Source organism: Mastigoproctus giganteus, chromosome 1 (assembly GCF_048544385.1).
Source record: "Mastigoproctus giganteus isolate SK-2022 chromosome 1, ASM4854438v1, whole genome shotgun sequence".
NCBI lineage: Eukaryota > Metazoa > Arthropoda > Arachnida > Uropygi > Thelyphonidae > Mastigoproctus > Mastigoproctus giganteus.
In genome coordinates, this window is record NC_143575.1 from 272,296,414 (window position 1) to 272,309,592 (window position 13,179).

Genomic DNA, 13,179 nt, shown 5'->3' on the forward strand with positions numbered 1-13,179 from the left:
AGGAAGATTGGATCTCACCATGATGTTCATCATAACCTCAAAAGTCATCAGTCATACCGCATGATGGAAGAGATGGGCCCTGGAAAGATTGTGCAAGGCTCAAGGGGTAGAATTTTTTTCAGCCTGGACTGTACTTGTTAACAGGAGAGATTGCTTCTACAGGGATTGGATACACTTAAATAGAAAGGGTGCAAGAATATTTGCTGATGCTATCGAGGCAGTGTTAGGTGGGTCGGAAAACTGCTAGCTTGGGGGGAGACAAAGACCAATAGATTGACAGTAGCCACTGGCAGAGGTGAAAGAGATTCTTGCACTGCTTCTATTAGAATGAGCAGAAGCCTGAAAAACAAGATGCATGGTATTTCAGAGACTGCTGGGAGCCATTGTGGTACAAGTAAACACATGGGTTGTGTTAGGGTAGCTAAGAATAGAAACAGGTGCAGGTATACTTGCATGTACACCAATGCTAGGAGTTTAGTAAATAAATTTGATGAATTTGAGGTATTGCTCAAAACATCGAAGGCAGATATTGTTGGGATATCAGAGACGTGGTGTCACACAGATATAAGGGATGCGGAACTGCAATTTGGGGAGTACAACGTGTACAGAAAGGATAGACAGGATAGGAAGGGGGAGGTGTTATGCTATTAGTTAAGAAACACATAAAAACCAAGGAAGTGAAGCCAGTCGACATCGCTGGACAGTGCAGTGTGGAGTCAGTTTGGTGTGACATAAGCATTGGGAGATCAAAATTGAGAGTAGGTGTGTGCTATAGGCCTAATGACTCTGATGAGTATAATAAGGAACTGTACAGGGAAATAGAGTGGGCCAGTAAATCAGAGTGTCTTATAATGGGAGATTTTAATTTCCCAGATATTGACTGGAATTTGGGGGCTGGATACTCACACACTAGCAGGGCTTTTGTGGATTTATTGGATGATTGTTTTCTACATCAGCATGTTCGGGAGGCAACTAGAGGGAGTAATACTCTTGATTTGATTATCAGCAGTGATTCTTCATGCATTAAGAATCTGCAGATAAATGAACCACTAGGTGGCAGTGATCACAGTGTGCTGAAGTGGGATTTACTCAAAGAGGTAACTACCATTAGGGGTAAAGGGAAGGGTTATTGCTTCCGTAAAGGCGACTACGATGGACTGAGACAGTATTTAAATTCTATACAGTGGGACCAACTGATGATGTTACCAACAGCAAATTCAAAATGGGAAGCATTCAAAGAACTTATCTTGGAAGCTACTAGGCTTTACATACCAACTAAGAAATATTGTTCAAGGTTTAGGCCAAAATGGATGTCAGATGAACTAATGAGGCATATGGCAGAGAAGAAAAATGCATGGGATACTTACAAATTAACACATGACACAGAAGCCTATGATAGATACAAGTTGATATGCAACCAAGTTACAAAGGAGGTTAGGCAGGCGAAGGCAGATTACGAGAAATCCTTGGCAAGGGATGCAAAGAAAAACAGCAAAGAGTTCTTTACTTATGTAAACTCTAGAAGGAAAGGGATGAATCAGATTGGTCCACTTGATATTGATGGGTCAAGTGTTGATGATCCTGCTCAGGTGGCTAACAAACTAAATGAATATTTTGCATCGACATTCACACATGAGGAGTTATTCAGCGAGGGGAATGCCAGAGGTGTATTCAACTCTAGCAGTAAGTTACAGAATCTTGAAATAACTGGGAGTAAAGTGGAGGAGAAACTGTTGAAGATAAACACAAGGAAGGCACCCGGGGTGGATGGGATCTATCCAGTTATATTAAAGGAGGCAGCAAAGGAAGTAAGCAAACCCTTAGCCATAATTATGAGAGCTTCCTTGGACTCAGGGGAGGTACCCATAGACTGGAAATGTGCAAATGTGACCCCAATTCACAAAGGAGGATCAAAGGCTGACACAAGTAATTATAGACCTTTGAGCTTGACTTCTGTTCCAGGAAAATTAATGGAGGCACTGGTTAAAGACACACTGCAGGATCATTTAGACAAGACTTCAGTTATAGCTTAGACACAGCATGGTTTTGTTAAGGGGAAGTCTTGCCTGACCAACTTGATTGGATACTATGATGCAGTCACAAAAGAACTGGATGCAGGGAATAACTTTGATATTATATACTTGGATCTTAGAAAGGCTTTTGATACTGTTGCACATGGAAGACTGCTACACAAATTGGAGCAGTGTGACATTGGAGGCAAATTGCTGCTATGGATAAAGGGGTGGTTGAGGGGGAGAAGACAGAGAGTGGTAATCAATGGACACTGCTCATCGTGGACTGATGTTATTAGTGGAGTCCCTCAGGGCTCAGTGTTGGGTCCATTATTGTTTTCTGTATTTATAAATGATATTGATGATGGTATATCGGGATTAATGTCCAAGTTTGCAGACGATACAAAGGTTGGCAGGGTTGTCAAGGACACTACTGACACTATGCTTCTGCAACAGGATCTGGAAAGGTTGAGCAGATGGACTGAGAGGTGGCAAATGAAGTTTAACATTGACAAATGTAAAGTACTACACATGGGAAACAGCAACCCCAGAGCAACGTATCAACTCTATGGTACTACACTGTCAGTGGTACAGAATGAAAGGGACTTGGGGGTGGTTATGCAGGCAGATATGAAGTTCTCTGAGCAGTGCGGATGGGCCGCAAGAGTAGCTCATGGAGTATTGTCAATGATATACAGGAATTTTTCCAGCAGGGATAAGGAGGTGATTATTCCATTGTATAAGGCGATGGTCAGGCCACACCTAGAGTACTGTATACAGGTCTGGAGGCCTCATTTCAAGAAGGATGTAGAGCTGCTGGAACGAGTACAGAGAAGGGCAACAAGATTAGTGAATGGAACAAAGGGGTGCTCTTACGAAGAAAGGCTTAAGTTTTGCAAATTACAGTGTCTGGAGACTAGGCACCAGCGAGGTGATCTGATAGAGGTGTATAAAGCCTTGAATGGTTTAAGCATGCTCAATGCTGATGGGATTCTTCCTCTAGCTCAGAATAATCACCTGAGAGGGCATAAATTCAAATTGAGGAAAGACAGATGTAGGATAGACGTGCGGAAATTTGCCTTTAGCCAGCGGGTGGTTGGTGGAACAGACTTCCATCCCTTGTGGTGGAGGTTGATAGCCTAAATAAGTTTAAGGCTCAGCTGGACAGGTATTTGGAACGAACAGAGGGGTGAAGTGGAAGTGGGGTGTTTTTTTTTTTTTTTTTTTTTGGCTGATGCTGCATAAGCTTGCTTTCTTGCATCAAATGCCTCTACTAATGCTAATGTGGAAGGGTTGTCCGGATCTTATCTCTTGAGGCTAAACATGGGTTCCACCATTTCAAGTCTCCAATAAGCAAAGTGGTGGTATTGCACCGGTTGATGAGAGTCATCTACCACCTAGCACTGCCTGGTAACACAGAGGGGCGGCATTCCTTCATATGGGCGCCACACCTCGCCCCTGCTTGCGTTGGTTCACACCTGGGTGGTCACCCACCATGTTGTTGAGAATGGAGGTTATACCCAGGATTACTAACAACCCCATCATCATGAAGGTGCAAGCAGATAGTTGTTATTTGGTTTTTAGGAGCATTAGCAACTAAGGCCATATTGCTCCGGGGATATGCGGTGGTCATTCTCTGACCTTTCCACATCCTCTGTATTTGGTGGTCACGGGCTCAAATCCCGGTCTAATCAAGCGTGCGCTACGCACTGCTGCTTCTGCCCACCTCGCTACGGAGGCCGTTGGTGCAAGCAAAGGATTTGGCTGTCCCAGACCGTCTGGAATTTGCCAAAATTGGGTCCACTTGAACTGAGTGTCAGCCGAATATCAGTTCCATCAGCGTTTTAGACTCCCAGGTAGCAAGTACAGCTTGTCTGGCAAATCTGAGAGAATGTCTGTGACAATCTCAAGGACCATATACTTCTTTTTCTACTATCCCTGCCGTTCTAGTCACTGGCACTTTGTGTAATTTTCACCTCCATCTATGCATACTTTATCTTATATATCTATTCATGCATACTTATACAGTTGTGCTCCCATATCCGCTGATTCAGTTACCTGCCTGCCGTTAACCATGGGGGAGGAAAAAAAACTTAACACATACTACTCGCATGTCCAATACAATGCTTTCCTTTATTTTTTACAGTGTTGTGTATGGTTTGTTCTCCAACATTATAATGGTTCTTTAGAGATTTAATTGATGCACTGTTTTCAAATTTTGAGTAATTTAAAGTTTTTGTTTACACCTTGAAAGCACAACTCTTGCGTTCGTACATCATTTTCGCGATTTCTAAACAAAAAAAACAAAAAAAAAAAAGGTACTATAAAATATATATAAAAATTCCGACATCCCTGACATATAATGAAACAGAATCTGTCCTTTTGCAGTGTGATGGAACACAACAATTAATGCGACTCACTAAAACAACTAACCATTTTTTCTCTTTTTTTTTTTTTTTTTTTTTTCCTGTTTTGAGTGGTAGGTGTTGAAGACAGCAGGGTTGCAAGATAATAGGTACTCTAATCTCCCATTGATGACTTATAACGCCGGTACTTGTCGCTTATTTACAACTTTCAAAATATCTGTTTATACCTATTCTAGTTATTACTTGAATTTTATGACTTCTGGTTGATTTTTTTTTTTTTTTTTATTTGGAGCCTTGAAGTGTCCAGGTAAATTGAGTCTGCTGTACTTTATTATTACCATATTTAATGTTGGTAATGTCTTACTGTGTGTTTAATTTATCAATTAAACTTTAATTTGTGTATGTGTGTGCAAAAAAATCTCGTCATATATTGAGTCAGCAAGTGTTCGCTTATATCCGCGGTTTCAGCCATCCCCAGCAGGTCTTGGAATGTATCCTCCATGGATATGGAGGGGGGGGCGTCTTACTGTATATACATTTGCATCCTTTTAATGCTGTTTTGCACTTTTAGGTGCATCTGTCATACCTGACTTTTTTCATCCACTGAAACTTTTATTTTAAAATTGTCCATGTCTAGCTATAAAGCTAGTTGTATGTGCGACCAAGCACAGTTAGAATAGATATAAAATAATAGCTTACAAACCACTTGAATATATATATATATTCCCCTCTTCCCCTTTGGCAAATGCAGAGAAAAATTGCTTTGTTGTATCTTTAAAGTATTATAATACTAAGTATTATTTTCAGATAGACAGAATAAGCACTCTTGAGGATCTATATAAAGACGTATATCAAGGTTTATTATGATAGTACAAAAAATCTTAATAATAATTAGTGGCAATCCACCTAGGCAATATATTTGTGTACTCAGGTTCTCCTCCTCCTGGTTAATTTATTTGTGAATGGCATACCTGATGGATTGGTGTTGGCTGTTAATTTAACACTGTTGTCTGTGGGTCTTGTGAATATTGCTACCGTTTCTTGAAGGACAAGAGTTCTTCATTTTAGTGTGTTTCTTTTGCCATATGCTGATATTTTTTATCTCTTCACTTCCCCCCCCCACCCAATTTGTCTCTTTTCTTCTTTGTATGTCATCTGTATCATCTCTTGCCACTTTCTCTATGCCTTCTGTTCCCAGATTTTATTTTAAGATGTTTGGTTTCAGAGTCAAACCAAGGGTAAATTGTATCTCTGATATAGATCTTCCTTAATGCTCTTGCATTGGCAATTGTTAGCAGTTGTTTCTGCCAGGTTAGCTTTTGTCTTCTATGGATTTTTGATGTGAAAACATCTTTGGCAGTACCTACTAAAATTCAGACTGAAGTAAAACCAATTTGTCACAAAATGTGAAATAGAAATAATGCTAATGCAGTCACTAGCATTGATTCTTGATGTGTAAACATTGGTGACACCTACTAAATTTCAGTCCAACAGTCAGTGTTTGGTCCGTTGGCGAAAACAAATTATGTGAAACAAATTATGCAAATTGCATCACTTGCTTGATGATACTAATGCAGTCACTAACGTTGATTCGGTAGAGTAAGTGGTGGGTGTGATCATAAACCGTTACATCGTTATTTTGCACTGAAGTAAAACCAATGAATGATAAGTTGAATGAACATTAACAACATTTAGGAAGTAGTGGGCGTGAGCATAAAACGTTACATTGTTCGTAACTTCAGTCCAATTTTTAAATGGTTCTGATTTTCATCAAAGATGTTTTCACATAAAACGTCTTGCATGTGTACAAGGTATACACGCACTTTTTTTTGTAAGGGCTTCCCTAGTCAAACCGTACGAGGTAGTGTCAAGTATTATTTCTGGTTGACCAAATAGTCCTTGATTTAGTAAATAGTTTGATTGAGTAAATAGTCATCCTATTTGCTGATCCAGCAGCTGCTTTAGTTTGCAATTGATGGGTAAATAGTCCAACTGCAATGTACAGGTAGTGTACTTCAGGTCAGTATGTAAAAGATTATGGAACATCAAGTTGCTAGTCCTGTTTAGGTGGCAGTACAGGCATAGTAAAGTCTATCAAAAGTGTTGGCTTCTTGAGCAGAAGGTTTGCTGCAATTCATGAGTAGTTTTGTTCTGCTTTCATTACTATAGTTGTGAATGGGGACCGCTTAAATTTGAATGCAGAATTTATCTGATCCAGATGTGTAACGAGTTTAAATTTTCAGTCTTTTTTTTTTAATCTTGTTAGCTAGAAGCATTCTAGGTTAAAAACTGCCCCCCCCCCCACTTCCATACAGTCTGCAACACATTCATATGCTGTTGCTTACAATAGCATTGAGATGAGTTAAATATCAAGCTGGCTCTCACTGGTGAGTCATGTCTCATTAAAGCAAATAAAATCAAATTCCACAAGAAGTAGAGGATTTTGCAGAGCATATAACTTATTTGTTTTTTTTTTTTTTTCTCCTGAGAAGCAGGATACAGACCTGATGTGAAGTTTCATGTTCAGTGGATTAGTTTGTTATTAACTATGAAGATTTGTGTGATGCTGACCTTGCTACCAGTTGTCTGCGCTGTTATTTTTATGTGAGCAGAATGCAAAGCCTCAGAGAAACTATTTTTTTTTTGTTTGTTATTTTAGAATACATCTTTTTGCAAGAGCATTTTGTGATTGGCAGATGAATTTTACAAAAATAGTGGGAGGGAATGATGTAACAAAGAAAAATTTTAAAAAGTTATCACTGTTATTTAAACATTTTATTTTTATATTGCCAGTGGTATTAGCTGCTCTTTTTTTTTTTTTTTTTTTAAATGAAAAATGTAGTGTCAGCATGCTGACCAGGAATAAGATTTCAACAAGAAATCACTCATGGCCACATGATAATCTTGCTCCATAAAGATTACCTAAAACATATTGTATTTTCATATTTAGTTTCATAAATTTTGGCTTGTGTAACCCTACCACTGACTCATAGCTTGTTAAATGGACCACACCGTCTTATGCAGACTTTCTAAACTATTGTAAATATAAAAATGGCTGCCGTTGTTCATGTATTACAGCCATGTCTTGAAAGTTTCAAGATAATCTGCACATATAAATAGATAATTTGTTGTTGCTGCATTGACAAAACCTTGAAAACATAAATTTACATGCATACTCATAAATACTGCATTTGAACTGCCCTCGAGCCAGACCATTCTGGAAATGGAGTGAGTGGCTATAAATTTCATCCATGACAGAGAATGTTTATTATCAAATTGGCAGGGGGGGGGGTTGCAGAAGAAAATTACAAAGATAATAAATTAGTACAGGAGGAATAAAGGAGTAATATTTAAGTTGGGGTCGGGGAGATTACACTGTTAATTGCCAATTCTAGATTCTTCTCTCTTAAAATGAGGAAGGATGTGGATCTTTGGGAATAGGCAGAGAAGAGCAGCAATATTCTGTTTCATTTGAAAAAGTATGGTTGCCAAATAGATGTGAAAATTTGCATTTGGTGAGAGAGTGATTGTTGGAATAAATTCCTATGTAGTGTTCAGGAGGTAGAAATTCAAATGAATTGAAAATAATGGGTAACTGAAGGTCCCCCCCCCCCTTTCTGCTGATCCTTTGTAAGCTTGCTTCCTTCATTTTGCTGATACTATGCTAATATTACAGCATTCTACGTTGGTTTATGCCTTTTGTCAGTAGTGTGAACTTTGGAGAAAAACTGTAAGCAGTATGTGCGAATATTGTAATCTTTCATATAAGAGAAAATGATCTCTGCAGTTTATTTAAAAGTTTTTAAAATGTCATTATACTGTATAATGTATTCTTTTTATACTGTAGTTAATATGAGGGTGACTCATAACGAATATAAAAATTATTATTTTTTACCAATAACTAGTACTTTTATTTTTAAAAAAAATCTCCAGTTTAGGATAGGTACTTATCCCATCTGTAGATTAGAATTTTTATACACTGCTCATGAAAGTCTTTTGGTTTCTTTTGGCACCATTGTTTGATGGCTTCTTTCATTTTATAATTTGCGTGAAATAACATCCTTCCAAATCATTTTTGGAATCATTTTGTTTGTTTTCACTGCATGTTGTTTTGCAGGTTCTCTGGGTTCAGAGATCCTGCACTACTTCTCATACACAGCATTAGCATTAGTAGAGGCACATTGTCTATAGTTAGATGCAATCAGATGCCGTTTCCTCCCTGTTCCTGTTGCATTATTCTAAAGACACACTCATAAATATTTCTGTTCATTATTGAGACTCTTAGGAACCTATGTGTCCAGACATTCCTGTAGTGAAATCCATCATATATGATGATACAGCCAGATCCATAACTGATGTTCAGCTCCCTGGCTACATTATCAACTGTCATACTACTGATGTGCCCTATTGATCTGTCAGAGCATTTTTTCTCTGATAACTAGGTGAGCTTATTCTGAGTGAGAGTCCTTCTCCAGAGTTTTATTTCCTTTATGGTATTGCCAGTCCGTATATACTTGTGGGTGTGGCAGAGCTGTCAGCATACACATTAGCATTAGCAGAGGCATACGATGCAAGAAAGCAAGCTTATGCAGTAAGCTTGCTTTCTGCTGTAAGAAACTGAATAACATTGTGTTGTTGCTATCCTGAGTGCATATGTTACTGTGAACATCATTGTGTCTGCTGCATCTCACTTCCATCAGGAGAGCCAGTGTACCCTGTTGTGTAGTGGTATCATTAGTACCAATTATAAGACTCATGGCAGAGCATAATTTAAATCTAAACAACTCATTTTAATTTGACTCACTCTCATATTACAGAGTATACATGACTAATTGTATATACTTTACTTAACCTCTCTTCTCAATTTGTAAGGGATAAGACTTGTTGAGGGATGATTTGTCCACCTTAGTGGGAAAGTAATATTTTTAAAAAATTAATTGCTTCATTTTTGAGATACTGAGGTGTGTGCATTTAATTTAGTACCTGTCATTTGAAAAAATATCCAAGAGGAATTACAAAAGAGTTGGTCATGAAATACATTCGTACATGAATTAAATTCGTCATATTTTTCCACAAAGACCGGGCTTTATAAATTAGTTATTTTAAGGGGGAACCAATAAATTTATATTTACTATCTTTAGGCTGCCCATCAATCTGGTGAGGATGAAATAAGTTTGTCTACCATGGGAAGAACTTATACCATAGATTTTAATTCCATGCAGCAAATAAATGAAGATACTGGGACAACTCGATCTGTTCAGAGGCGTGTGAATAACTGTTCAGGGACAACATCTGGTATGTAATATTATTTCTTAGTTATTTAAATAAATAAATAAAAGAAAGAAAGAATTTTTTTTTTTTTTAATATTATATTTATCTGATTTTCTATAAATTTTCAGATATCACATTAAAGGAAATTTTCCATTTCTAAAATTAAAATGTTCAGTAATTTGTTAGAAATTTAAAATTCTCTTATGTCTGTTAGAATAGAATTTTTTTTTTACTTCAAACATTTTTCAGGTTCTACATTAAGTATATCTAGTACTGATTCACGTGTAGACTGTTTGCAGGCTAATACGGACTTAGCAGCATCATGTATTAAATCTCTTTTTGCTGTCCTATATGAAGTTTATAGTAGCTCTGTAAGTATACCTATTTTGATTTTATTGATAAGAATAATATTATTTTTAATAATTGTGTTGACCAGAGTGTTCTTAAAGATTGTTATGTAATATGTATTCTTTCAAAATACTTTTGATCTCATCATAAAAAAAGAAAAACCCCCAATTTCTCTCTCTCTCTCTCTCTCTCGTCTCTCTCTCTCTCTCTCTCATCTCTCTCTCTTCTCTCTCTCTCTCCTCTCTCTCTCTCTCTGTGTGTGTGTGGGGGGGGGTAGACTTTCTCTAATCTGCCATTCGGACTTTATGAATAAATTTGGGAGATTGTAGTCTTAGAAAGTTAGCTGGCTTTACGGCAGATGAATCTTTGCTATTTCCAAAGGGAATTTGTGGATAGTTGTCAGCTTTGTTTTCAGAGGCATTTAATTAAATATTATAAAACTTTCTAACTTAAATATAATTGTATTTGGAGAACAAATTCATCATCTAGTGGCACGATTTGAAGAATAAGTTTACGGAAACAAATTGAAATGAATTGATTTGGGAAGGGGGAGGCTTTTCACTATCAGTGAAGGTAAAGAAATAGATTTTGTAGTATCAGTTATTTCACTTTCAGTGAAGGAACCTACCAGGTGTTATGGGAAAAAAAAAAAAGTAATTGCTATACATTGGTCCTTGGTTGGGGTACTGACAGGTGCCAAAAAAGAAGCTTGAATTATGATGAATAATGATATTTTACAGTAATACCCCGAAGTTACGCGATAGGTGGGTCCGATGAAAATCGCTTAAGTCAAATTCGCGTAAGTCGGTGTACAACTTCGCATATAAATACATATAAAATTTTGTTTAATTGGGACCAAGGACTAACAAAAACACTAGTTTAAAAGAAAAATATTTAATAAAATTGCAGTTATTTATACATATTAATACAAATTATGTATTAAAAAAACAAATGAGTTACGTAAAAAAGTTATTTCGTCGATGGCTTCATAAAATCTAACAAATTCGTCTGACGACAGCGCCTTCTTTTTTTCACGCAGAATTTCTTCGTAGCAAGCTAATAATTTTTTATTCCTTGCTTTGTAGCTATAACACGTTCTTTGTTGGAGTCTGTTTTCTAAAATTTTTAAGCCCTTTTCAATTGAGCTGAGACCTTTTGTCAAGCGTGGCAATTGTCATGTGCTTTTCTGGTGGAACTGGGTCTGATGTGTCGATAATTCGGTGACGTTTTGCTCACGCATCTCTATGAGCTCATTCATTGTCAGATCCTCACAATGTGAATCCAACAGCTTGTTGAAATCATCACCATTGATTTCCGAATCTAATTGCCTGCCAAGATTAACAACTTCTATCACATGAGCGACATGATCAGTTTCTGGCGTTGTTTTCGTCTCGTTTTTGAAAAAAAAATGGACAAAGTTTCTTTCAGACACCATTCAATGTTTTTTTTGTGAATTTCATCCCAAGATTCTTCAATGATTCTTATGGCATCTAAAACATTGAATTGTTTCCAAAAGTCTTTAACAGATATCTCACTATTTTGTCTCATAGCTTCATTCAGACGTACAAACGAACGCCTCGTGTATTAAGCCTTGAATGTTTTGATGACTCCCTGGTCCCCGGTTGAAGCAAGCTGGTTGCGTTTGGAGGCAAAAACACAACTTTCACGCTTTGGTCGAAATTAATTAGGGTGGCAGGATGCATTGTTAATAAGAAGGATCAATTTAAATGGAATCTGTTTAGACTTGCAATAACGTTCGACTTCGGGTATGAAGTGGTGACCAAACCAGTCCTCAAAAACGGAAGCTGTCACCCAAGCTTTAGTGATTTGACTTCCAAATCACTGGTAAGCTAATTTTAGATATTTTTTAAAACTCTTGGGTTTTCGGAGCGATAAATTAAGAGAGGTTTTAACTTGCAGTCACCAGCTGCATTCCCGCTGACCATCATTGTCATCAGTCTTTGGAAACCTTAAAGCCTGGAAAGTTTTTATTCGTAAAAACGATGTAATTTCCGACAAAAGTTGAGCACGAATTCGAATGCACACATATAAATATGACAATTGGAGTGCAAATTCTTGTATATGTGTGCTGCTCATGCAGCAGCAAAGTTGAATTTGTTCATCTTTTGCTCTCACTCTCCGCTGTCGCACCGTATATCAATAGAATATGAAAAACGACCTTGAAGATAGTAGGTGGCAGTGTTGCCAAACGAAAAAATCAAGAAACCGTGTAACTCCGAGTTCGCGTAAGTCGGGGTATTACTGTACTTCAGATCTTATCTTTCTGGTGAAGCTTTGGAAATCCTCTTGATAGCTAAATCAACAGCAATGCCATTGTAAACTAAATTTTACTCAGCATTTCTGAAAAGAGAAAATCTTGAAACGGTCATCAGTTGATGTTTAACAGACAGTCCAGACAGAAGTAATCCTGGATAAGCTAATATTTGAAGACATTCTCTGCTGGTAAATAATCCTATGACTATTGTAATATAAAATGTATTTGTTTTATCTTCATATTTTAAAGTCCAAGTTGGCAGGTGTGAAAATTATAGGATGATATACAAGAGTAGACAGAGTAATGCTTTTTATTGCATAACTTTTGAAAGAATAGAGATAAATCAAAAAGGAAAAAAATATACTTTTAGATTTAAAAGCTATCTTTAATTTAATGTGTCATTTTCCTAACTCGATACATTTTTAATCACTACATCATTATCTCACTTTATACGTTTTGCCTGGTACTTAAGCTTTCCAAGTAAAATTTTTTATAGTAGTAGTGATGGCAAATGATGCAAGAAAGCAACCTTTATATAGCATCAGATAAAACACACACACACACACACACACACACACACACACACACACACACACACACACACACACACACACACACACACACACACACACACACACACCTCTCCCATCCATACCCTCAAGAATTTGTCTAGTTCTTCCTTGAATTTATTCAAACCATCCGCCTTGGTTGTTGGAACCTGTTCCAACAATCAACCATCTTTCTTCAACTTAAATTTATGCCCCTCGTGTGTGTGTAGTCTCAGCAAGAGGAAGAATACCATTCACATTCAGCTTACTCAATCCATTCAAGGTCTTAAACACCTCAATCATGAGACTAGGCACCTAGAAGTTGTGGAAGTGTATGGTTTGAATAAATTCCTAAAAGA

At 37.3% G+C, this 13,179-nt stretch overlaps 1 protein-coding gene across 3 annotated transcripts in view; it reads left to right on the forward strand.

Moving 5' to 3' along the window:
• The window catches only part of ctrip (E3 ubiquitin-protein ligase ctrip), an 894,611-nt gene that overhangs the window by 410,919 nt on the left and 470,513 nt on the right, over nt 1–13,179 (forward strand). For 2 of the 3 annotated variants that reach the window (XM_090377644.1, XM_090377662.1), the window contains 2 exons: nt 9,520–9,673; nt 9,899–10,020. In XM_090377644.1, the coding sequence (XP_090233770.1) occupies nt 9,520–9,673; nt 9,899–10,020 (276 nt within the window). The remainder of the gene's footprint in view (nt 1–9,519; nt 9,674–9,898; nt 10,021–13,179) is intronic. The other variant, XM_090377653.1, reaches the window with a different exon arrangement.